Source organism: Rhinatrema bivittatum, chromosome 8 (genome assembly GCF_901001135.1).
Source record: "Rhinatrema bivittatum chromosome 8, aRhiBiv1.1, whole genome shotgun sequence".
Classification (NCBI taxonomy): domain Eukaryota; kingdom Metazoa; phylum Chordata; class Amphibia; order Gymnophiona; family Rhinatrematidae; genus Rhinatrema; species Rhinatrema bivittatum.
The window spans coordinates 263,723,276-263,748,636 of record NC_042622.1 but is presented as its reverse complement, the minus strand read 5'-3'; the positions used below and the strand labels follow the sequence as shown (position 1 = coordinate 263,748,636).

The 25,361-nt window shown below is 47.7% G+C and overlaps 1 protein-coding gene across 2 annotated transcripts in view; it reads right to left on the bottom strand.

The window, feature by feature from the left end:
* The window catches only part of GANAB (glucosidase II alpha subunit), a 127,095-nt gene that overhangs the window by 39,328 nt on the left and 62,406 nt on the right, over positions 1–25,361 (bottom strand). For both annotated transcript variants that reach the window (XM_029614863.1, XM_029614864.1), the window contains 8 exons: positions 23,409–23,562; positions 22,835–23,070; positions 22,303–22,429; positions 15,466–15,545; positions 15,091–15,234; positions 14,900–14,996; positions 14,230–14,331; positions 7,682–7,925 (listed from right to left, as the gene is read on the bottom strand). In XM_029614863.1, the coding sequence (XP_029470723.1) occupies positions 7,682–7,925; positions 14,230–14,331; positions 14,900–14,996; positions 15,091–15,234; positions 15,466–15,545; positions 22,303–22,429; positions 22,835–23,070; positions 23,409–23,562 (1,184 nt within the window). The remainder of the gene's footprint in view (positions 1–7,681; positions 7,926–14,229; positions 14,332–14,899; positions 14,997–15,090; positions 15,235–15,465; positions 15,546–22,302; positions 22,430–22,834; positions 23,071–23,408; positions 23,563–25,361) is intronic.

Below are 25,361 nucleotides of genomic sequence, written 5' to 3'. Positions count from 1 at the left end.
CTCCTCTCTGCTCCCACTCTTGTGAATTGGGACCACCACCGCTCTTCTCCAATCTTGCAGAACCACTCCCATTTCCAGTGATTTATTGAACAGGTCTTTCAGCAAACTTGCCAGCACATCTCTGAGCTCCCTCAGTATCCAGCCCTATGACTTTGTCGACTTTCAGTTTTCCTAGCTCTTCTCAAACATTCTCTTCTATAAATGGAGTTTAGTCTACTCCACCCCCATCTACGGTTTTGTCAACCAGTGATGGACCTTCTCCAGAGTCTTCTTTAGTGAACACTGAGCTGAAGTATTTGTTTAATATTTCTGCCATTTCTTCGTTGCTCTCCACACATTGATCTTAGTCACTTTCCAATTTCACTAAACCACTTCGGACCTTTCTCCTTTCTCTGTTGTATCTGGAAAATGTTTTGTCACATCACTTTATCTCTTTGGTAATCCTTTCTTCCGCCTAACCTTTAGCTTTCTTGATTTCTTTTTTCATCTCCCTCAGTTTCACCAGATATGCTTCCCTGTGTTCCTTTTTTTGGGATCATTGAATGCTGTTCTTTTTGCCTTTATTTTTTCAGCCACCTCCTTTGAGAACCAGATCGGTTTCTTATTCCTCTTACTTTTGTTTACTTTTCTAACATATGGATTTGTTGCCTTTGTAATTTCTCCTTTTAGTTTGGCCCACTGTTTCACTTTTCTCATTTTCTGCCAATTTTCTAGTTCTATCTCCAGGTATGCCCCCATTTAACAAAAGACCATAATTTTGAAATTCAAAACTCAAGTCTTTGTGTGACATCTCTGTATTCTATTTGTGATATCAAACCATACCGTTTGATGATCATTGGTGCTCAGGTGGGCACCCACTTGGACATTAGAGACATTATCCCCTTTAGTGAGCACTAGATCGAGGATAACTCCCTCCCTCGTGGATTCCATTATCGTTTATTTGAACAGAGCCTCTTGCAGGGCATCCTCTATCTCTCTACTTCCGGTAAGATTCTGCAGAAGGGATTCTCCAGTCTACATCCAGCAGATTAAAATCTCCAACAAGCATCAAGTTCTCCCTTCTTTCCCACCTTTTGAATGTCTTGAACCAGATCTTTGTCTAGTTCTATTTGAGTTGGAGGCCTGTAGATCACACCAATAATATGGATACACCATCTTTTTTTTTTTTTTTTTTTTTTTTTTAAAGACTGTCCATAATACTTCTTCTCTACCCCATGTCTCTTACAATTCTGTTGCTTGGATATTGTTTTTGACATAAAGAGCAACTCCTCCCCCTTTTCTTTCCTTCCTTATCAAGTAGCCAGGGATGGCCGTATCCCAATCATGAGACTCAGTGAACCAGGTCTCTGTAACAGCAACTATGTCCAAGTCAGATTCCACTATTAAGGCCTGCAAGTCTGGGATTTTATTGCCCAGATTACGAGCATTTGTGGTCATAGCTTTCCAACTCTTTTCCCTAGGATTGCTGTTCTTCCTAGTCATCTTTTCTGCCATCTTGAACCGACTGATTTTATTGTTTTCTTCTCCCAATTCCTGTATTACTTGGGGGTAACATGGCAATTTCATTGGCCACCTCTTGCCACCCCCGGCTTCTAGTTTAATTGCCTGATAACGTATGCTCTGAATTTCTCCCTTAGCATTCTTTTTCTGGCCCAGGACAAATGTAGACCACCTTTACAGTATAAGATTTTACTGCTCCATACATGGCCCCAGCCACCAATGTAACTAAAACCACTTGCTTTACACCATGTTTTGAGCCAGATATTGAAGTTATCTATATGGCACAGCCATTCCTTCCCCTTTCCTTGAACAGGTAATACTTCTGAAAAGGCCTTTGCCACATGTCTAATCTGCTTCCCTAGGTTTTGGACATCTTTCTAGAGGTGTCATCCCTCCAGGGGTCATAGCAGGCCCTCGTCCTCACCTTCCGATGACGGGACAGGGCCGTGGGCACTCTGCCTCCAGCCAGTGGTATGGTTACTGGCTCTGCTGTCTGTGGGGGCTTGGACACTGGTACTAGTGTGGTCTCTGGATGAGCTTCCTCCTCCTAGGAGCTGTGAACCAGATCAGTCGGTGGTGTCTCTGTTGTTCCACCAAGTATCTGTGCTGCCACAGGAATCGACACCTGCTGTGTTGGTAAGGCACCAATGAACATGTGCAGGGTTTCCAACAGCAGCTCAAGAAGGGACATGCCGGTTCTGCGGTCATCAGTGCCACGACACCTAGGCATCGCCTTCTCCATGGCTATCTGTATGTGCTTCTCCAACTCCTTCTCAAAGATTGTCATTGCCAGTACTGACTAGGATCCAGGAGAAGTGACCACATCCTCTTCAGAACAGAGAGGAGGGGATCAGTGGTGGGCACTGGAGCTGTTGAAGACAGTCACAAACCCTGGGCATCGCTGGAGAATTGGCGGTCCTCGCCAAGGACACGCTTTGGGGGCATCGCAGCCAAAGCTGGTGCATCCCTGCGCTCGGCACCGTGTATTGAAGGGGACAAATGTTGATGCTTCTTTGGCTCCCCTCAACGATCAGCTCAGTCCTTTCTTGGTGCCAAGGTCGAAGACGATAATATCTTCGACCTGGGGGAGGTGGACGATGGTCCGTCTCTGGGTCCTGACAGCCATTGGCTTCGATGGAACCGACATATCCCTCTAAGTTGATGCCTCTGTGTCCATCGGTGCAATTCCATGGCTCCACAATGCCGATGATGCTGATGTTGATGGACCAGCCTTTTCCGACCCAAAGAGTCACTCCATCTTACTGAGTCAGATCTCATATCCTTTAGGGATTATCTTGGTGCATTTGCTGCAGCCCCAGATGTCATGCAATGCCCCCAGGCAGAGGACCCATCGATAATGGGGATCCGTGATAGAAATGGTCCTCAAGCACCGGAAGCAAGGCATGAAACCGGACAAGGACATATGGGCACGAAATAAAAGGATGACAGATCAAACTCTATGGTGGCAACCAACGATGTCCAGTGGGCACTGATGGCACAGCTGCCCCAGAGACATTAGCGAAAGAAAACTTACCGTAACGTCAAAAAACCTGGCTCAGACGACTAAGGAGATAAAGATTAAGGTATCCCAGGTTGATGACAGGAACTCGCTGGAAAAACAATGAAAACCCGCAAAAAATGTTGATATTAATGAAACCAAAAGAGTATTTCTGTCCAAAATTTCTGAAGTTGAACTTTCTAAGATTTCCATTAGATTCTCTTACAGGTTTAATCTACTTATTTATTTATTTAATACATTTATATACCGTTTCACCAAATGCAAGAAATGACCGAAGCGGTTTACAATATTTTCAAAAATAAAAATTAAAGAATAACATAAATTAAATGGAAAACACAAATGAAACTAAAAAAAAACCCAAAAGAATAAAATTACATTAAAACATCATGATCAATATCCAACAAAAATAAAAATAAGAATAAAAATAACTAACAATTAATTTATAAATAGAAGTTAAAGCATAACAGTTTACAGAAACCTATTTGATTACAGCAACAGATGAGCGACTAACATACCTAGAAATCTAAGCAGTATCTAGATTACCGAAAGCTTCTTTGAAAAAATGAGTTTTTAGAGCTTTTTTAAATTCTTTTTTATTGTAAATTTGTCTTAAGGGATCAGGCAAGGCATTCCACATTATAGATCCCGCAACTGAAAACGCTCTTTGCCTGGTGACGTTTAAGACGGCCTTTTTTACTGAGGGGACTTCCAGAAGATTTTTTCCTATTGATCTAAGATCCCTAGAAGGTTTATAAATTCTAAGTTCAGAACAAAGCCAAATAGAATCAATATTGTTTAGTAATGAGTGAATAAGATTAAGAATCTTATATTTTATTCAGTATTTTACCGGCAGCCAGTTAACTTCTGTAAAACTGGAGAGATATGTTGCCTCATCGGTGTAGCTGTAAGTGATCTAGCGGCAGAATTTTGAATAACTTGAAGTGGCTTAATGGAGGATTCGGGTAAACCTAAATATAAACCATTGCAATAGTCTATACCGGAAAGAATTAAAGCTTGCAAGACTGATCTAAAGTCATTAAAAAATACATAAAGTCTTAATCTTTTTACCACATGTAATTTAAAAAATGAATTTTTCACAACCTTAAAAATGTGTTGTGAAAGTGATACATTTGAATCGATCCAGACTCCCAGGTTCCGGGCGATTTTGGTGATTTGGATGATATCTTTACCCAGCTTAATATTTGCAGGAGGAGCATTATTAGAATTCGATATAAAGCTCAGTAGCAAAATTTCTGTTTTCTTTTTGTTAAGTTTTAAACGGTTATGAGCCATCCATTTTTCGATGGTACTTATGTATAACTGCACCATAGCCAAGGTTTCTGCCCAAGAAGATTTATACGGTACAAAGAGTTGAATATCATCAGCGTAGATTTTATACTGTACATTTAATGATGAAAGAATATGACACAAAGGAAGCAGGTAGATATTGAATAATATTGGTGATAAAGAAGAACCCTGAGGTACACCTTAGGTTGGGAATAATGGTAAGAAAAATGAGAACCTATGTTAATTTGACAATGACGGTGTTCAAGAAAACTTTTAAACCAATTCAATACTGTGGAACGAAGTCCTATATAATGTAAAATGGATAGTAAAATTTTATGGTCCAAAGTGTCAAATGCTGCCGAGATATCCATAAAGATTACCAAATAGTCTGTGTAGGAGTCAAAACCTCTTAAAAACATATTGAAGGATGAAAAGAGAAGAGTTTCCGTGGAATAGCCCTTACGAAATCCGTGTTGATTTGGGTTTAAAATACTGTGTTCATTCAAGTAATCTTTTAGCTGGAATAAAACAACGGATTCCAGAGTTTTTGCTAAGGATGATAAGGAGGCTATAGGTCTCAAATTTGAGAATTCCGAAAATGGGTGAGTTATTCTTCAATATAGGCAATACTGAGGTTTGTTTTAGCACATCTGGGAATTTCCCCGATTCTAATGACTGGTTAAGAGTTTGGCATATATAATCAGGATAATTCTCAATGATGCCCTTAAACAATGAACCTGGACAAGAATTAAAAGGTGAATTTGAAACCTTTTGTTTTCTCACAATTTTTTGTATAATGTCCGAAGAAATTGCCTGAAACTCAGACCATTCTGCATTAAAGGCTTTCTGTTCACAATTGGGATACGGCAGGTTGCTGAATTCTTGAGTTATTGTTTCAATTTTTCCTTGAAAAAAGTTTGCAATTTGGTTACAAGTTTCGTTTGTAATTTCTGAATTAGTCGAGGTACGATCTGCTGTTAATGTTTTAACTATATTAAATAGTACAGCAGGATCATTATTGGCTTTTGCGATTTTCTCCGCATAATAATGTTGCCATTACTTTAGGAAGAAAATAACATTTATTAATTGCTGGTGAGTTTCCATCTTCAAAACCCAAAGCTTCCTGAAGAAACCTTTTCAATGTAACATAAGGCGTCGCTCCTAAAACTCTAGGAAAATTCAAGATCCTTATATTTAAGTGTCTAGAAGCATTTTCCAGTGCTTCTACTCTTCTGGCAATGGCATCCCGATCTTTAACCTCAGTTACTTTAAATTTAAATTTTCTTTCTCCTTCAGTTCAAGAAGCGAAACTTTAGAGGAAATATCCTCAATTTTTGTTTGCAGAACAGTTGAAGATTGAGTGTTTTGTAAAGCCAAACACTCCACTTTTTTACTCCAATTATTCAAGGCACTCGCCATTCCCGCCATTAGGTCCCATAGCTCAGCCATAGTGACAACTTCAGGACAGTCTGGGATCACTAGGGGTTTAAACACTGGGGGGGATTGAAGAATTTGCAGGTTATTCCCTGCTGTACTCATCCCCAGAGCCCCTTCTGCCAGCCCAGTTCTCGATGTTCCAACGCCGTTCGGGTCCTCTGGGGCGACCGCTGTAGACAACTCTGCATAAGCAGCTGCAGTCAACGATGTTTGCTCTGCGATCCCGGAAGCAGTCCCCTCATTCAGCGCTCCGTGTTGCAACAGCCCTGCTCTCTGCGTCAGGGCTTGTCTCAGGTCTGGGCTCAACGAAATCTCCTCCGGTGCGAGCATGGCTCTCTCCGTATCAAGCACAATGGGCTCCTCAATTCGTGGAGTTGTAGCTGATGTGCTTAGGAAACCAATAATTTCCTGCTGCATACTTGAAGACGGTGGGGGAATGGAGGGATATACCCTTATCTTCCCCTTCCTTTTCGGCAGCATTTGAGCCAGGAAAACAGGTAAATTCAAGGAGGCAGTGGGACTACAACTCGCTTCTACCACAGCGTGTCGCCATCTTGGATCGCGGTTGATGTCCAAAATATATTAAAAAATTATTTTTGAAAATTTCCTCTCTCCTTTATGAATGATAATGTCAAAATTTTCCCAGACCTCTCCCCAACTACACAACTTAAGCGCAGAGGTTTCTTAGCTCTATGCCAACAAATAATTTCCTTGGGGTTTAACTTCAAATTAAAATTTCCTTGTAAGTGTATGTTGAGAAGGGGGGAGGAAGTTTACATATTTTTCAGTGTGGAACAGCTTAAAATGTTTCTGGCATCAAAGTCACCCACCACTTCTTCTCCCATAGATATTTAATGAAATAATGCAGCTGATAGCCACGTCTATGCCTTATTATTTCTAATTTATTGTGTTGTATATGTCTCTATAATTAATTGGATCATCATATTATAATACTATATTGTTATTTTGGTTAAATGGAGAGTTTTCTTCATGGTGACTGATTTCTTTTTTTGTTTTAAAGAATAACCAAATGTATCTCCATAGGTTTCTGATTTTGCAAAATTGAGTTTTGGTAATTATGAAAAATCATAAATAATTTAAACCCCCCCCCCCCCCCCCCCCCACAAAAAAACACAGAGAGAGAGAGAGAGAGAGAGAAAGACTCAATTATCCATGAGCGCAAGGCTCTGTGGAAAACACCACGAGAGACTGAGGGGACCCTGCATGGGTGCGTGGTATAAGGACATACTGGAAATGCTCAGAGAGGCTCAGTTAACATTCCAGAAACTCTGACATAGGTTCTCTGTGCCGGGCTCCATCTTATGATGTCACCCGTGCGTGAGGACTGCCATCCTGCTTGTCCTCGGAGAAAAGCCCTTAATGGAGGGTATTCATCCTGAAATATGGTTTGCAGTTTTTTCATCTTTTCGTTATTTTCACCCGCCGTAAATCTTTGCTGCACCGCCTTCCAAGCCTCCGTCGAGGTGAACCCTGGCTGCAGAAATTGCCACAGCAGCCACCCCCATCTTTCCCTTACTCCTCCCCAGGCAGAAGCACAACACCTCCATGAGGCATCGAGACCTAACCAAACCCAATGGATGGGGAGAGCTGTAGAGAGCAGTGCTACAGCCTGAACCAGAGAACTAGCACCTTATGTATAAATTATACAGCCATAAACCCTCTTCCCCCGTCCCCCTCCCCACCCCTTTCTGCGGTTTCACACCATTTCCTTCCACGGGTGGACTCCTCTCCTCGTGTGTGCCTGTCTATGGTTTCCCCTCCCACCCCCTCCCCCAGCTTTTGTTGGTCTCCTCTCCCCTTGTGCCCATGTTCCCTTCCCTGTCTTCCCTCCCCATGTGTCCATTCCCCCTTTCACCCACTGCTGGTCGCTTCGCCCTGCGTGCCTGTACCCACTCCCATCCCCCCCACATATCTCACCTCATAACGGGCTCGCCAGTGCGGTAGCTCTGGTAGAAGAGGGTGTACCAGTAAGGAAGCAGTGCATAGCGCTGGCGAATAGCATCCCGGATCAGTTGCTTATTTTCCTCTCCAAAGAGCCAGGGCTCCCTGCGGGTGGTGTCCAGGTGGGCGTGTGCACGAAAGAAAGGCTGATACGCCCCCATCTGGTACCAGCGCACTAGCAGTTCCGTGCTTGGGTTCTTAAAGAATCCTCCAATATCAGCTGAAAAAAAATGCAAAGGGAGGAGAAAGCAAATGTTGCTTACCTGATGTAACAGGTGTTCTCACAGGACAGCAGGATGTTAGTCCTCACAAATGGGTGACATCGAGGATGGAGCCCACCACGGAAAACTTCTGTCAAAGTTTAACAGAACTTTGACTGGCCCCTACTGGGCATGCCCAGCAAGGCACTGACCCTGCAGCCAGCAGGGGTCTCCCTTCAGTCTGATTTCCAAAGCTACAGGCAGTGCCTAGAAAGTAAAAATAAAACGAACCCAACACCGCGGGGAGGCGGGCGGGTTTCGTGAGGACTAACATCCTGCTGTCCTGTGAGAACACCTGTTACATCAGGTAAGCAACATTTGCTTTCTCACAGGACAAGCAGGATGGTTGTCCTCACAAATGGGTGAGTACCGAGCTGAGGATGTCCCGACTTGCACCAAATGTACCCAACGGTGTGCAGCAGGCACAACAACTGAGGAAAAATTTGGGAAAGGGCATCCGCACCCTACCGGGAAGGTGGAAGGGTGTTGGTACATCAAGTTGGAAAAAGGTTACGCAAGACAGATTGGCCGAAGATGGAGTCCTGTCTTCCAGCTTTGTCCAAACAATAGTGGGCTGCAAAGGTATGGAGAGAACTCCAGGTTGCAGCTTTGCAGATGTCAGGAAGCGGCACCGAACGAAGGTGTGCCACTGACGTCGCCATGGCCCTCACAGAGTGTGCTTTAACACGGTCTTGAAAAGGAATGCCAGCTTGCTCATAGCAAAAAGAAATGCAGTCCGCCAACCAGGAAGAAAGAGCCTGCTTACCCACAGGTTGTCCTAACTTGTTAGGATGGAAAGAGACAAATAATTGAGTGCTCTTCCTGTGAGCAACTGCACGGTCTAGGTAAAAAGCTAGAGCCCGTTTACAGTCTAGGGTATGCAGGGTCTGCTCTCCAGAGTTGGAGTGGGGCCTGGGAAAAAAGATAGGTAGTACGATAGATTGATTGATATGAAACTCCGAAACTACCTTAGGTAAAAATTTAGGGTGAGTGTGGAGTACCGCCCGGTCCTGCAGGAGCTTAGTGTAAGGCGGATAGGTAACTAGGGCCTGTAATTCACTAACCCTGCGAGCTGAAGTAACAGCCAAAAGGAATAACACTTTCCAAGTGAGATATTTCAAGTCACAGGAGTGCAGAGGTTCGAAAGGAGGTTTCATTAGACGACCAAGAACCAGGTTAAGGTCCCAGGATGGGGCCGGAGGACGCAAGGGTGGCTTTAGATGGAGTAATCCCTTAAGAAAGCGTGTTACTAGGGGTTGCACTGAAATAGGATTACCCCCAATACCCTTATGGAAGGCGGCTACCGCACTGACATGCATTCTGATAGAAGAGGTTTTAAGACCTGATTCAGAGAGATGCCATAAATAGTCCAAGAATTTGGAGATTGGACAGGAAAGGGGATCAAGGGACTGAGAAGTGCACCATGATGTGTACCTTTTCCATTTGTATGAGTAAGACTTTCTTGTGGAAGGCTTTCGTGAAGCTATCAGGACTCGAGAAACGGAATCTGAAAGGTTAAATGGTTGAAGGACTAACCTTTCAACATCCATGCCGTCAGGGACAAGGCTTGGAGGTTGGGATGGAGGAGGCATCCGTCGTTTTGAGTGAGCAGATGCGGGTCCTTTCCCAGAGGAATGTGCCTGCGGATGGAGAGATCCTGGAGTATTGGAAACCATACTTGGCGTGGCCAGTAAGGTGCTATCAGGATCATGGTTCCTCCGTCCTGGCGTAGCTTCACGAGAGTCTTTGACACAAGAGGGAGTGGAGGGAATGCATAGAGCAGACCGGTTGTCCACTTGAGGGAGAATGCATCCCTCGGCCGAGAGTGGTTGCTCCGAATGAGAGAGCAGTAATCGTCCACTTTGTGGTTCTGAGGGGACGCAAAGAGGTCTATGCGGGGAGAACCCCACTTGCGAAACAGAGAGGTCGCTACCAGAGGATCGAGTGACCACTCGTGTGGGTGGAAGACACGGCTCAGCTGGTCTGCCAATACATTGTCTACTCCCGGTAGGTAAGTGGCCCTGAGGTACATGGAGTGGGAGAGGGCTTCCGCCCAGATCTGCACAGCTTCCTGACACAGAAGGAAGGAGCCTGTGCCTCCCTGCTTGTTTATGTACCACATGGCCACTTGGTTGTCCGTCTGGATTAAGATTATCTGACGAACGAGATGATCTTTGAAGGTGCGGAGCGCATAGCGGATTGCTCGAAGTTCCAGGAAATTGATCTGGTGTTCGGCTTCCTCTTTGGACCATAACCCTTGGGTTTGAAAGTCGTCCACATGGGCTCCCCAACCGATGTGAGAAGCGTCGGTGGTTAGGATTACTTGCGGGTCCGGTGGAAGAAAAGGTAAGCCCTGAAGGAGGTTGACCTGAGTCGTCCACCAGGTTAAGGATAGGCGCAGCGCTTGTGTGACTGTGACTATGGAGGACAGAGGCTGAAAAGCTTGAATCCATTGGTGTTGTAGAGTCCATTGTGTACTCTCATGGCTAGTCGGGTCATGGGAGTGACTTGAACCGAGGATGCCATGTGTCCTAGGAGAATGAGGAACTGGCGAGCCGTGGCAGTGTTCTGAGACTGGAGCTGGCGAGCCAGGGACATTAGGGTGTGGACCCTCTGAAGAGGAAGGTAAGCCTTTGCTTGTAAGGTGTCCAAGTCTGCTCCAATGAAGAATAAGGTTTGAGACGGGACTAAGCAAGATTTCTCGTAATTGACAAGAAACCCTAAGGAAAGGAGTGTTTGAATTGTCAATTTTAGGGAGGATTGAGCTATCTGTTGGGTGGAGGCCCTGATTAGCCAATCGTCCAGGTAGGGGTAGACGTGGACACCTTCCTTCCTTAAGAATGCTTCTACCACTACGAGGCATTTGGTAAAGACTCGTGGGGCAGAAGCCAGACCGAAAGGTAGGACACGGTATTGATAATGGTCGTGGCCTACGAGAAACCGCAGATATTTGCGATGGGATTGTGTGATCGCAATGTGGGTATAAGCGTCCTTGAGGTCGAGAGAGCACAGCCAATCCCCTCTTTGTAGCAGAGGGAGCAGCGCGCCTAGGGTTACCATTTTGAACTTCTCTTTTTGAAGGTATTTGTTGAGGGCTCGAAGGTCCAAAATGGGACGTAGTCCCCCTGATTTCTTTGGTATTAGGAAGTATCTGGAATAGAATCCCTTGCCTCGTTGAGAGGGAGGAACGGGTTCTATAGCATTTGATTTCAGAAGAAGAGACACTTCCTGTTGTAATTGAGCCAAATGGGTGGATAGACTCCACGCTTGAAGAGGCGGGGAGTCTGCCGGAAGAGTTATGAAGTTGAGGTGGTAACCCTGTGCGATAATTGTTAGCACCCACTGATCTGAGGTGATCTGCAACCAAGGTTGTAGAAAATGGTACAGTTGACCTCCTACAGGAATGTCTGGAAGAGGGGTTTGGCATGTGTTCCCTACAGGGGAGTCAAAGGCCAACCGCAGGCCCAGGAGGAGGGGCTACAGTAGGCCTTTGTTTCCTAGGCTGACGCGGCTGAGGCCTAGTAGAGGATCGAGCTGGACGAGGCCTGGCCGATGGAGGGTAGTAACGGCGTGGCCGAAAGAACGACTTCTTAGAGTCCTTCTTAAGTGGTTGTCTGGAGGAAACCTCAGACGGAACAGAAGAAAGTTGTTTCAACGTCTCGTGGTGATCTTTCAATTCAGCTACTATTTGCTGAATTTGTTCTCCAAACAAATTGTCCCCTAAGCAGGGTAAATCCGCTAAACGATCCTGGACCTCTGGGCGAAGGTTGGATGATTTTAACCAAGCCCAACGTCTGGCCGAGATGGCAGTAGCTGAAACCTTTGTGGAGGCATCGAAGATGTCATAAGCCGTTCTGATCTCGTGCTTCCCCGCTTCAAATCCTTTATTAAGAAGGGCCTGAAGCTGTGGCTGGTATTGGTCAGGTAATGTGTCAGCAAAATCTTGCATCTGTTTAAGGATGGCTCTGTTATATTGCATCATGTAGAGTTGATATGAGGCTATGCGAGAAATCAGCATAGCTCCATGGTACACTTTCCGTCCCACACTGTCTAGGAATTTATTGTCCTTGACCGGCGGAGTGGAGGAGTGTGGCTTGAGACGCTTGGCTTTTCTTTGTGCGGACTCCACCACAACAGAGCGATGATCCAGTTGAGGCTTTTGAAAGCCTGGTGCTGACTGGACGAGGTATGTGGAGTCAGCCTTCTTGTTAACTGGTGATACAGATGAAGGAGATTCCCAGTTTTTCTTTAAGAGATCGAGAAACACCTGGTGAATGGGGATGGAAGCGATGATTTTTGGAGCGTCCAAAAATTGAAGCAGTTCCATCATCTGGTGTCTGTCATCGGTCTCAGATTGCAGCTGAAAAGGTACAATTTCGGACATCTCCTTTACAAAATTAATAAAGGAGAGATCCTCTGGAGGAGATCTTTTTCTACTCTCTGTAGGAGAAGGCGGTGATGGTAAATCTGTGTCAGAAGATGTATCATCACCCCAGGTATCATAGGGATCACTTGGGGGTTGAAGCCCCGATGGACCTGGTTGAGGATCCGAAGGCATCGAAGGAAACCTTGGAGGAACCGGTGGTACAATCGGTACTGGGAACGGCATCGAGGGTTTCGGTGCTGCCGATGGAGTCGGTGCCGGTCTTGGAACCGATGGAGCCAAAGGATAAATCGGTGGAGATATTCGAGAAGGCACCGATGGGACCACCCCGGAAGGGGGGAATCAGGAACGGTGTTTCTCCCGCCGATGAAAATCCAGTTGGAGACGATGGCGCTGTCGGTGCTACTGGAATTATCGATGGGAGGGCATGTACAAGTGCCTCCATACGTTGTAGTAGCGGTGCCAGCGCTTCCACCAAAGGTTCGGTGGTCGGTTCCTTCCTCGGTGGCTGAGTCGGTGCCGGGGTCGATGCCGGTGGCGGTGCCGGAATCGGTGCCGGAGACGGTGCCAATGGAGGTTGGAATCTTTGCATCGCTTTCTCGATGGCCTCCTGGACCAGCCGGTCCAGTTCTGCCCGGAGACCAGGGGTAACAATACCCGGCTCGACGGGAGAGGGAGGCTGAGGCAGAGCCGGAGGGACCACCGTAACCGGTGGGATCACGGCTCCCACACCCCGAAAGGGTGAGGGTTTCCTCGATGCCTGCGAACGAGACGTGGACGGTGCCAAGTCTGAACGAGGCCTCTTAGTCGGTGGCTCGGCTTGTTCAGAGGTCGATGACTGTGGATCCTCGACAGGCCGAGACTTGTGCCGTCGATGGCGATGCTTGTCCTTCCGGTCTCCTCGCCCATCCGGGGAGGGGACAGGAGTCGACGGCCGAGAAGTCATCGATGGTGGACGGTCACCGGAGGGTTGACGATGGTGGTGCAACTTCGACGGTGCCGGTTCCGATGACGTCGATGCTATCGATGGCGTTGGGGTGGGTGCATGGAAGAGGAGCCCCATCTTCTCCATCCTGGCTTTGCGACCCTTAGGTGTCATTAGGGCACATTTGGTGCAAGTCAGGACATCATGCTCACTACCCAAACACAAAACACAAACCCTATGGGGGTCTGTGATTGACATAGTCCGGGTACAATCCGGGCATCGACGGAACCCCGTCGCCATAGCTTAAGGCCAAATTTAGTCGCGGGCTCGGTAATTGCCAACAGGCCTCAAGGGCCAAATTCGACGGTAGTCGAAGAAAAAAGGCAAAAAATTTACCGGTTTCCGCGGAGGTGACAAAAATTTGTCGAAGGGAGACCCCTGAGGGGCAAATTTTCTTCGGAAAGAAAAATACCAAATTCCTGTCAGGAACGTGGTAAGAGAGCTCCTTTCACCGCGTGGCAACTGCTGCGCGGAAAAAAGAAGACTGAAGGGAGACCCCTGCTGGCTGCAGGGTCAGTGCCTTGCTGGGCATGCCCAGTAGGGGCCAGTCAAAGTTCTGTTTAAACTTTGACAGAAGTTTTCCGTGGTGGGCTCCATCCTCGATGTCACCCATTTGTGAGGACAACCATCCTGCTTGTCCTGTGAGAACACTGAAGATCCCCTGGGATGGAGCAGCGCATTTTCTACGATCACAGACTCCATTCTGCAGGGCACGACGCAGCCAGAGCAGGGACCCAGTCAAACCTTGCAGGGACAGAGGCAACGGCACAGGAAATGGCCATGGCAAAGAACAGCCAAGGCTTCAGGCCTGTTAAGGCTGAGGAGGAGGAGGAGTATCTCTTCCAGAATCTGCATCAGCATCAGCCGCCCTCCACAACCCCAGTGTCGTACTCACCCCCACAGAAGGAGATTCCAACCAGGCCAAGGCTCAGGCACATGGGAATGGAAATTTTTAAATGGTCCCATTCAGCAGCATTATCTCCTGTCCACATGGCACCTGCAGGGAGAAGACAGTGAAGATCCTCAGTTCCCCTCTCCCCCCACCAAGCGGGATCATCCCCCATCCACCCGACACCTGCATGGAGAAGAAAGTGAAGAGATGCATCGTCTCCCTCTCTTCCCCCCCAAATGTGTCATCACCCCCTAATACCTGCAGGAAGAAAAGAGTAAAGATATGCAGTGTCTCCCCCTTCCCCCCCCTAAAGTTATCAGCATCCCATATCCATACAACACCTACAGAGAGAAGAGCATGAAAATCTGCAATACCTCCACCCCCCACCTGATCATCATCCCCCATCCACATAGCAAATGGAAGGAGACAAAAGTGAAGGACTGTAGCACAGCTTGACCCCCCCCCCCCCCAACTCATCATCCCCTGCAGGGAGACAAGTTAAGGACTGCAGCCCCTCCCCCCCCCCCCCCCCCCCCCACAACCTCCCCATGCCACCTTGCCTACTGCCCCATCCCCAGCCCAGTGTCACCCCACCGCACCTAGAGAAGAAGAGGGGGTGGGGTATGAGGGGCAGAGTACACTGTCACGTTCCCAGCCTCCCCCAACTCCTCACCGTAACGCTGGGAACCAGCGTAGAAGGCTCGGGTCAGAACAAAGGGCCTCTCCTCGCCCCCTGACCTGTGCAGCTGACCTTCACTGGTTGCTTTTTGCTGCAGAGAGAAGACACAAGAAGAGTAAAGCAGGCGGGTGCGGCGTGCAATTACAGAAAAGGGCAGAGCGGGCAGCGGAGGCCCGAGCACGCACCACGTAGAGCCCGTAGAGATTGTGCAGGTCCCGGTGCTCCCAGCCGTCCGCGTGCACCGCGTCCTTGTGCATCGTCACCTCCGGGCCATTGAAGACCGAAGGCTCATTCATGTCGTTCCACACAAACAGGTTTTCCGTGGAGCCCTGCAAGAGACGCAGAACCACAAGCAGCAAGTGAGGGAGAGAAAGGAGTCACGGCATGTGCAAGCAACGGACAGAGAGAGGAGAAGGAGAGGGAGCAAAGGGAGGGAGGAGGCGCAACAAGGGCCGCGGAATGGGGGCGAATACGTTCACAAGCATAAGAAAAGAGGAGGGAAAAGCTGAAGGGGCAGGGGCTCATGCAGGCTAAGCCCCTGAACCCTCCCCCCCCCATACCTCATACTGATCATAGGAGAACATGCTGGCCCACCAGGAGCGCATGGCAGGATTGGTGAAGTCAGGATAGCCAGCAGAACCTGAGATACAGAATCTGTAGTCAGAGTCATTTCCAGAAGCCCTACAACCCTCTCTCTCGCACAACATGCAACTTCACCTCGATTGTTCCCATCCCCAGCCCATATATTCAGACAATACCAGCCCCTCCTGCCCCTTATAACTACACTGTATCGGCCCCCTACCATTCCCAGTCAAGGTCTGCTGCCCTAGATTCCCTGCCCTTCCAAAGCTTGCTAGCACTTGCCCTCACAATGATCCCCACAACTGGTCAGCACCAGCCTCCCACCCAGATGACCCTCTCCCCCCAGCCCTCTAAACCTGGCCAGCACCATATCCCATAGATGCCTCCTACCCCCAAGCACCCAATTGTCCAGAACGAGCTCTCATTGACATCCCCTTCCCGTGAGCCCTCCCCCCCACATGGTTAGCGTCAGACCCTCTGACGTCCTTTTTTCCCCCAAGTCCCCCTTCCCTGTACATAGCCGGATCAGTCCAGACTCCTGGGTTCTGCCTCCCCTCCAGCAGATGGAGACAGAGAAGTTTTAACGGACTCTGCCCTGTACCCCGAGGTGCCACCTAGAATCTGTAAGTATTTCTGTCTCCAGCAGATGGTGGAGGTGCAAATCCCTTCAGTCTGGATTAGTTAGAATTAGTTTTATAGAATTGGTGCATAGAATTGATTTATAGATTGGTTCTGAGGCTTAAATTATTGTAAGGACCTGGTTTAGTTTTTAAGATTTAAAAAAAAGGATATATTTTAAGCCTCCCAGAGGGTTGCAGGTCCTGGTGGGACCATCCCCCCTGGTATTAAAGGCTGAGGAGCAGAGGGTTGAGAACCTGGTAACCTGCCCTTGCCGGCAACTGAGGGTGATACCGGGGAGCCCGGTTCACTCACCCTCAGAGGGGGAGGCAGCGCTTCTGTTTTGTTTTACAAAAAAAAAAAAAAAAAGCTGACAGGACGACTGAGGTAATTTTATTATTTTTTTTTTTTTTATTTTCAGGGCCCAAGGTCCTCTTCATCCCCGTCCCCCCGCCGCTACCTTTCAGCTTACCCTGAAACTGCCGAGCTCCCGGTCTAATTTTAGTCCGTTTATTATGCCACGTGGTGCGGCCTGCTCGGCACGTGGGAGCGTGCACGGCTCTCCAGAGCCAGTATTTTTCAGACTGCCTCTCCGGAGGGGAGGGCACCTTGGGGAGGGCGGCGGCCGAATCCTCCCGCGACAGTGGTTCCCGGGGGCACCGAGAGCCTGGAAGGCTTGATAGTCAGCGTCAGCCCTCAGACCCGTTCCTGCTTAGCGCGGGAACGGAAGCCATCTTGCAGACTTTCAAGGACACAGGAGAAAGCAGCCTTGAGGGGAGGGAATTCCCCACCACCGCTTTCACCGCAGCCTGGGGCCTCTGGGGGGGGGCGATTTGCAGGCGGACCATAAGCACTCATCAGGAGATGACCCTGGAGGGGGCCTCTGATGATTCTTCTTAGTCGTTCTCAGACAAATTTGTTTTACTGTTCCACAAGGCCTTTAAGGCTCGGAAAGCAGCTAGGAAGCATGGTAGAAGGGTCCCTCGTTCAGTTCCAGCACCCTCGAAAGGGGGTAAGGGCACAGTCTTGGCCCATAAGCGCTCCAAGTCCCCACCGGGGATGGGGTCCACAAAGTCCAAACGGTCTCTCCGATCTGTTTCTTGTCCGGCGGACAGTTCATCTTCGGAGCATTCAGATGGGGAGGAGACCCATCCGCAGGATCCTCAGGGTCATGATGCAGATCAGGATAGCCAGCTACCAACCAATGGTTGAAGGTGATGATCCAAAGGTGGTACGCTTATTCCAGAAGGATGAATTGGTACCCCTCAACCCAGCTATTCTGGAAGAGTTGGGGATTGAGGTACCTCAGGAAGATTCACGGCTGGGCGCTGTAGACCCGGTAATGGTCGGACTCAGGGGTCCAGCTCGGTCTTTTCCCTTCCATGTCAGTTACTGACCTATTATTTCGCGAATGGGACACTCCAGATTTGGGCTTGAAAGCCAGCTGAGCTATGGACAAATTGTACCCGCTACCAGAGGAAGCCTAGGACCTCCTCAAAGTGCCCAAAGTGGATGCGGCGGTTTCTGCAGTGACAAAAAAAGACCACCATCCCGGTGATCGGAGCCACAGCCCTTAAGGATTTGCAGGATCGCAAATTAGAGTTGCAGCTTAAGAAGATTTCTGAAGTCTCGACTCTCGGAGTCTGTGCCGCCATGTGCAACAATTTTTCACTGAGAGCCAGCCTCCGCTGGGTGCAGCACTTACAATCGGCAGCAAATGCTATTCCGGTAGGTCGGCCGGAGGCTGCGGTTGCCTACAGTGCAGATGTGCTTTATGATCTCCTTCGTACTTCGGGCAGAACTATTGTTTTGGCGGTCTCAGCCCGTAGACTCCTATGGCTCAGGAAGTGGTCCGTGGATGTTTCTTCAAAAGCCCAGCTGGGATCTTTGACTTTAAGGGAAAGCTGCTCTTTGGACAGCAATTGGAGGACATGATTAAGTCTCTGGGAGAGAACAAAGTCCATAAATTGCCAAAGGATAGGCCTAGGGCAAGGGGATCCTTTCCCCAGTGTTCGAGGTTCCAGGGGAATCGCTGTTTTCAATCTTCCCGATCTTCTGGGTCCTCATCTCGACAGGGTCCTAGCCGGCAACACTCCTGGAATCAGTCCTTTCGAGGCAGACGTCCTCCTGGGAGAGATGGACCCCCGCAATCTCACAGGGGTTCTCAAGTCCGCACAATGAAGCGATGCCGGTTCACTCCCCCATACCCTTTTTCTAGGGGAGTGGACCAATTTGACCTCTGACCACTGGGTCCTAAATATAATAGAACACAGCTACGCTTTTAATTTTGCTCAGCTGCTCCGGAGCGATTTCTGGTTTCCCCGTGCTCTTATGAGCAAAAACCTCTGGCTGTGCACGACACCCTAAGGCGCCATAGTACCAGTACCCGCAGGAGAGCTCAGGCGCAGACGCTACTCCATTTACTTCGTGGTACCCAAAAAGGAAGGCACTTTCTAACCCCATCCTAGACTTAAAGGGTAAATCGGACCCTAAAGGTGCCTCAATTTCACATTGAAACTCTTCGTTCTGTGATAGCATCCGTTCACCGGGGAGAGTTCTTGGCGTCTCTAGATCTGACCGAGGCGTATTTAACACATACCCATCCGCCTCAACCATCAAAAGTTTCTGCGGTTCGCTATCCTCAGACATCACTTTCAATTTTGTGCAACGGTCTAGCAACGGCACCCAGGGCATTCACCAAAGAAATGGTGGTTGTAGCAGCGGCTCTCCGGAAAGAAGGTATCCTAGTGCATTCTTACCTAGATGATTGGCTGATTCGAGCAAAGTCGGAGGACCTTTGCCGGAAAGTGGTACATCAGGTCCTACAGCTGTTGAGCTCGCTGGGCTGGGTCATCAATCCGGACAAGAGTCGTCTAGTTCCTTCCCAGTCCATGGAGTTTTTGGGTGCTCGGTTCGACACCCTCTTGGGCAAGGTTTTCCTTACAGAGGAGAGACTTACCAAGGTGCAAACTCTGGAGGAGTCCTTGCGTTCCATGCCTCATCCCAGAGTCTGTTATCTAAACTAGAGATCACTCACCCAGGTTTTACTTTACTCAATCTAACCCAAACCTTCACCTGGTAAATGTATCTTTTCAATCAAATATTATTGCCATACTGCTTCATTACTTATTAATAAATTTATTATGAGGGAGGATGGTGGTTTCATATTTTTACCATTGGGCACTCTCCATGTTGCCTCTCCTGTTTAATCATTAACTCACCTTCCAATCTCCATTTATTAATCAGTATTTTCTTTAAAAACAGCTTTCTTTAAAAAAAAAAAAAAAAAAAAAACTCTTTAAAAAACTCAAAAAATTTTTTAAAGAAAATATTGATTAATAAACGGAGGTTGAAAGGTGAGTTAATGATTAAACAGGAGAGGCAACATGGAGAGTGCCCAATGGTAAAAATATGAAACCACCATCCTTCCTCATAATAAATTTATTAATAAGTAATGAAGCATAGAGTATGGCAATAATATTTCATCCCAGAGTCTGGCATTATTTACAGGTCCTCGGTTCAATGACTTCCACTCTTGATCTGGTCCCATGGGCCTTTGAGCGTACGAGGCCTCTTCACTCCGCATTGCTCTCCCGTTGGAATCCGTTCTCCGAATAATTTCATCTTCTCCTACCACTGACAGACTCTGTGCGCGCCAGTCTTGTTTGGTGGCTTCTCCCGGACAACTTGCATCAGGGAGTGGACTTGGAAATTCCCTCTTGGACAGTGGTCACCACCAATGCAGGTCTTACCGGTTGGGGAGCAGTCTGTCAGGGGAGAGCGGTGCAGCGCTAGTGGTCAAGAACGGAGTCCTCCTGGTTGATCAATCGGTTGGAGACCAGAGTGGTTCGGTTGGCTCTATGGGCCCTCTTTCCCTTGGTAAAGGGAACGTCAGTAAGAGTGCTCTCCGACAATGCAACGACGGTGGCTTACATCAATCGTCAAGGCGGAACCAAGAGTCGACCAGTGGCAATGGAGGCCCAGCTCTTGATCAGCTAGGCAGAGCAGCACCTGCACAGGATAGCAGCCTCTCACATAGCCGGAGTGGACAATGTGCAAGCCGATTTTCTCAGCCACCACCAGCTGGACCCAGAGGAGTGGGAACTCTCCAAAGAGGCCTTTTGTCTTCTGTGCAACCACTCGACCATGCCCTCCATGGACCTGATGGCAAAGTACCGCAATGCCAAGGCTCCACGATTCTTCAGTCGGCGACGGGAACCAGGAGCAGAGGGCGTGGATGCCCTGGTCCTTCCCTGGCCAAAGGACATTCTGTTGTACGTATTTCTGTCTTGGCCGTTGGTCGGCAAGGTTCTGCATCGCATCGAAGGTCATCCAGGCGAAGTGATACTAGTGGCGCCAGAATGGCCGCGTCGCCAATGGTTTGCAGACCTCGTGAATCTAGCAGTGGACAGGCCTCTGAGGTTTCATCCGTCTCCAAGTCTTCTGCACCAAGGCCCCGTTTGTTTATGAGAGGCAGATCGTTTCTGTCTAGCAGCATGGCTTTTGAAAGGCGGAGATTAAGGAGTAAGGGTTACTCAGATGCAGTGGTTGCCACGCTCTTAGTCTCGCAAACCTTCTACCTCTATGGCGTATGTCAGAGTTTGGGTTGTGTTTGAGACCTGGTGTCTGGACCACGATGTGGAACCGTTCAGGGCTTCCGTTGCGGATGTTCTGGCCTTTTTGCAGGCAGGTCTGGCTAAGGGGTTGGCCTTTAATTCCTTAGCAGTTCAGGTGGCGGCCCTTGGTTGTTTTCGAGGTAAGGTGCAGGGCGTTGCCTTAGCATCCCATCCAGATGTGGCTTGTTTTCTGTGTGGGGCTAAGCATCTGCGTCCTCCGGTTCAGAACCCGTCCCTCGTGGAAGCTGAATCTGGTACTCCTCGCCCTTTGTAATGCACCTTTTGAGTCACTGAAGTGAACGACCCTGAAGGATCTGACATTGAAGGTTGTATTCCTCGTGGCTATCTCCTCAGCAAGGTGTGTTTCTGAGATTCAGGCCTTATCTTGCAGGGAGCCCTTCTTTTGGATTTCGGAGGCATGGGTCTCCTTGCGGATGGTTCCCTCCTTTCTCCTGAAAGTGGTGTCCTCCTTTCATTTGAATCAGTCAGTGGAGCTCCTTTCCTTTGCAGACCTGGATTCTTCTACTTCCGAGTCTAGGGATTTAAGAAAGTTGGACATAAAACGGGTGTTGTTGCGTTATTTGGAGGTCACGAACAGTTACCGTCTCTCGGACCATCTGTTCGTCCTGTGGAGTGGTCCCAGGAGGGGTCATAAAGCTTCAAGGGCCATTATTACGCACTAGCTAAAGGAAGCTATTGTTTCTGCATACCTAGTTCAGGGCCATCCGATCCCGGTGGGTCTACGGGCTCATTCGATCGCAAACGGTCTCATGGGCGGAATGTCAACAGGTGTCACCGCAGGAGATTTGTGGGGCGGCTTCGTGGAAATCTACACACACCTTTGCCAGGCATTATCGCCTGGATGTCCAGGCTCCAGAGCCCAGTTCCTTCGGGGCTAGTGTGCTCCGAGCGGGACTCTCTCAGTCCCACCCCGATTAGAGAAGCTTTGGTACATCCCAGGAGTCTGGACTGATCTGGGTATGTACTGGGAAAGGAAAATTGGTCCTTACCTGCTAATTTTCGTTCCGTACCACGGATCAGTCCAGAGTCCCGCCCATAGGGGAAACGGAGAGTCTACTTGACCAATAGTTATTCATATTCTGCAGATTTCTCGAATGTTCTTATACTGTATGCCCCCCTTTACAGGGTGTGAGAATGGGCATGTTTCGTTCATTACGTTACAGGTTTTCATTCCCTCTGCTCTTAGGGGGGGAAGTTTGGTTGTAGTGGAAGTTATTGTTTAACCTTTCTGCTTGGGTACAGTGTAATACTGACAGACTCTAGGTGGCACCTCAGAGTATAGGGCAGAGACAGTTAAAACTTCTCTGGCTCCATCTGCTGGAGTGGAGGCAGAACCCAGGAGTCTGGACTGATCCGTGGTACTACAGGAACGAAAATTAGCAGGTAAGGACCAATTTTCCTATACCTGGCCAGCACCAGCCTCCACAAATGCCCCTTCCCCCCCCCCCCCCCCTTCATTATACCTGGCTGATACCAGCCCCACCAAAGTTCCTTCCCCTCCAGCCCTGTACTTGGCCAGCACTAGCCCCGACAGATGCCCCTTCCCTCCCATCATCATACCTGGCCAGCACCAGCCCTCATAGTCACTGCCATCCTTGGTCTTGACATAAAAGCCTTTGGCCCGAATTTCATTGTGGATACGATAGTTGCTGTCGATCTTAATGTGTGGATCAACGATGCTCACCATCTAGGAAGAGTGCAACAGAGAAAGGGCAGTCAGAAGAGAGACAGATGGCAAAAGAAAGTAGTCAGAAGAGAGAGACGAGAAGCAATCAGGAGAGAGAGTAAGAGATTCCCCTATTTTCTCTCAGCAGCAGGCTGATTCAGACCCCAGTGTTGACTCAGAAGGCAGCAGGATGTGACAGGCCTCCTGTGGCCTGGAAATATCTCTACACTCTAGAAGATCTTCCCATCCCCACTCCAGTTTTTCATGCTCCGTCACTCAGGAAGAACCCCTCCCGTATTCCTACTAACCATGCACACCCCTTCCTTCAGGAAGTCTTCCCCACAACTGGTATCTCCTGCTGGCCTGCCTTCTTAGCATGTTCTAGGCGGTGGGGAAGCCCCTCTGCTCCCTAGCCACACCCCACACCTTGCGCCTCTTGCCAGCCAGATTGCTCAGCATGTTCCTGGGGGTGGCGAACTTGCTGGAGTCCCAGGTGAAGTAGCGCTTGCCATCTGTGTGCTCAATGTCCAGCCAGAGCACATCATAAGGGATGTCGTGTTCATCAAAGCCAGCATCCACAGCCCGGACATCTTCCTCATCATTATAGTTCCACCGGCACTGGTGATACCCCAAGGAGAAGAGGGGTGGTAAGGCCTGTGTGCCTGAAACATAGAGGTAGACTGTTACAGCATTCTGCTCCTAATGATGCCTCAGAAAGAGGACAGATAGGAAAGTGTGTGTGACCGACATAGGGAGAGAAACTATTACTGCAGTTTGCCCCTGGAGATACCATAAGGTGACAAGATAGCAAGGCTTATGTGCATGAGACAGACAAAGAAAAACTTCTACTGTTGCGCTCCTTTGTGGGAGAGAGATCTAAACCTGGGATCATAAAGCACCTCTTAATGAGATCTTGCTTTGGTGGTGTCAGGGAGAGTCGCAGGTCACGTATTATCTGTCAGAGGCATGGCTCTGTGACAGTTCAAAGGTCACGTGTTACCTGTCAAAGATGCATATTGCCGGAAGACATCCTTGACTCTGGGTCCCAGCATTAAGAAGACATCTATTATGCCACTCTCGGACATCCAGCGAACATCTGTCTGCGGGGCCTCACCCCCTCCCTGTATGTAATCCAGCATCTTCCCGAAGAGTGTCTGCAATGGGTAAACACATAACACACTCTTCTATAGCCTTTGGAATGCAGAACAACCACCTTCAATACTCACCTTAGTTTATTTTGCTTGATTAATCGCATTTCTTTGCCAAAATAAAGGCAATTTACAATAAAAAGGAGGCACATATAAAAACCAAAACACAACAGAAAATAAAAGCAAATAAAGTTCATTCAGAATAAGCTAAAAAAAAGTTTTAAAAATGAAATTAAATAAACAGAAAAAATGAAAGCAAACGCAATACAAGGAAAACATGACAATTTTCTTTCCCTCAGTCCTACCAGACCAGTCCAAAAGGAAAATCGGTTCTTACCTGATAATTTTCATTCCTGTAATACCACCGATCAGTCCAGACTCCTGGGTTTTGCCTCCCCTCCAGCAGATGGAGACAGAGAAGTTTTGACAGACTCTGCCCTATACCAAGGTGCCACCCACAGTCCGTCAGTCTTACTATTTCCAACAGTTATAATGTAAACCGATTTGATATACTCCAATGAATGTCGGTATATAAAAACAACTAAATAAATAAATAAATATTACTCAGTCACAAAGCAGAATGGTTCAAAACCAAACTAACTATATACAGTAACCTAGAACCCGAAAAGGAACACTAACCCCAAATAGGAACAAAACCCGTGCAGCACGGTATATAAGATTGATCTGCAGACCATAATTAACAAAAAAATTGCGAACGAGCTGACTCTCCGTTTTCTGTATGCCATAAATGGGTGGGTCTCTGGACTGATCCGTGGTACTACAGGAATGAAAATTATCAGGTAAGAACCAATTTTCCTTTTCCCTGGACATACTGAGGATTTAGATTAATTATTACTTTAAGAAAACTGCCTCGTGTTGACTAGTAACTGGAATAAAAAGGCATGAAGAGAAAAAAATGTAATTGTCAGCCCAAAGCTGAGAATGGTGTGAGAGTGCAGAGTGAATTCCTGATAAGAAAGGTTCCAAGAAAGTTACAAGAAACAAAGGAAGTACTGAGTAAGCAGAATATGTGATGTCTGAGAGGCGCATGAAGGAAAATTACCAGCAAACATAGGGGATGAGCGAGGGGAGGGGTAAGCATATACGAGCCATGTTTAATAGTATAAAAATCTAAGGCAAATTTAAAACGATGAGTAAATTGGCATTACTCACAAAACAGTATATTCTGTAAGCTGGGTCCCTTTACTCCCATAAGGAAACACAATCTCTTGATTCCTTATCGTTTCCTGTCTTAACTTTGTATGCATGAATGAAATAAACAAATACTGCCACTTCTTATAACATCTCTAAGCTACTTAATAAATGTTATGTTTTGAAACTGAAAGTCTGTTTCATCACTGATTATCTCTGGGGAGTAAACCAGGCGGGGTAAGTTTCAAGGTTTTTAACATTTTTGGTAGCAGAGGATGGTTGGAACGAGCCACTGTTAGTCAGTTTCCGCTACTCTCAAGAAACTGTATCATCCTTTCTTGCTTGCTTTTATTAATAAAGATTATTACTTAGAGATATAAGGCTGAGAGTTTTCCTTGGTTGCCAGCCTTTTGCCCGAGAGATATATGCCTCAGTTAATGAACATTTCTTCTGAGAGATATACGCCTTGGATAATGAACTCCCCGAGAGATATACGCCTCGGGTAATGAATATTTGAATTAGTCGGGACCAGGGGTCAGACTAATCAAGACCTAACAGAGCCATGGGCACGATTAGGCACCACGTGAGATTCATGTGACCACGTGAGTATTTTCATTTACTTTTTGCTGAATTTTTGTTTCATTACTGACTAT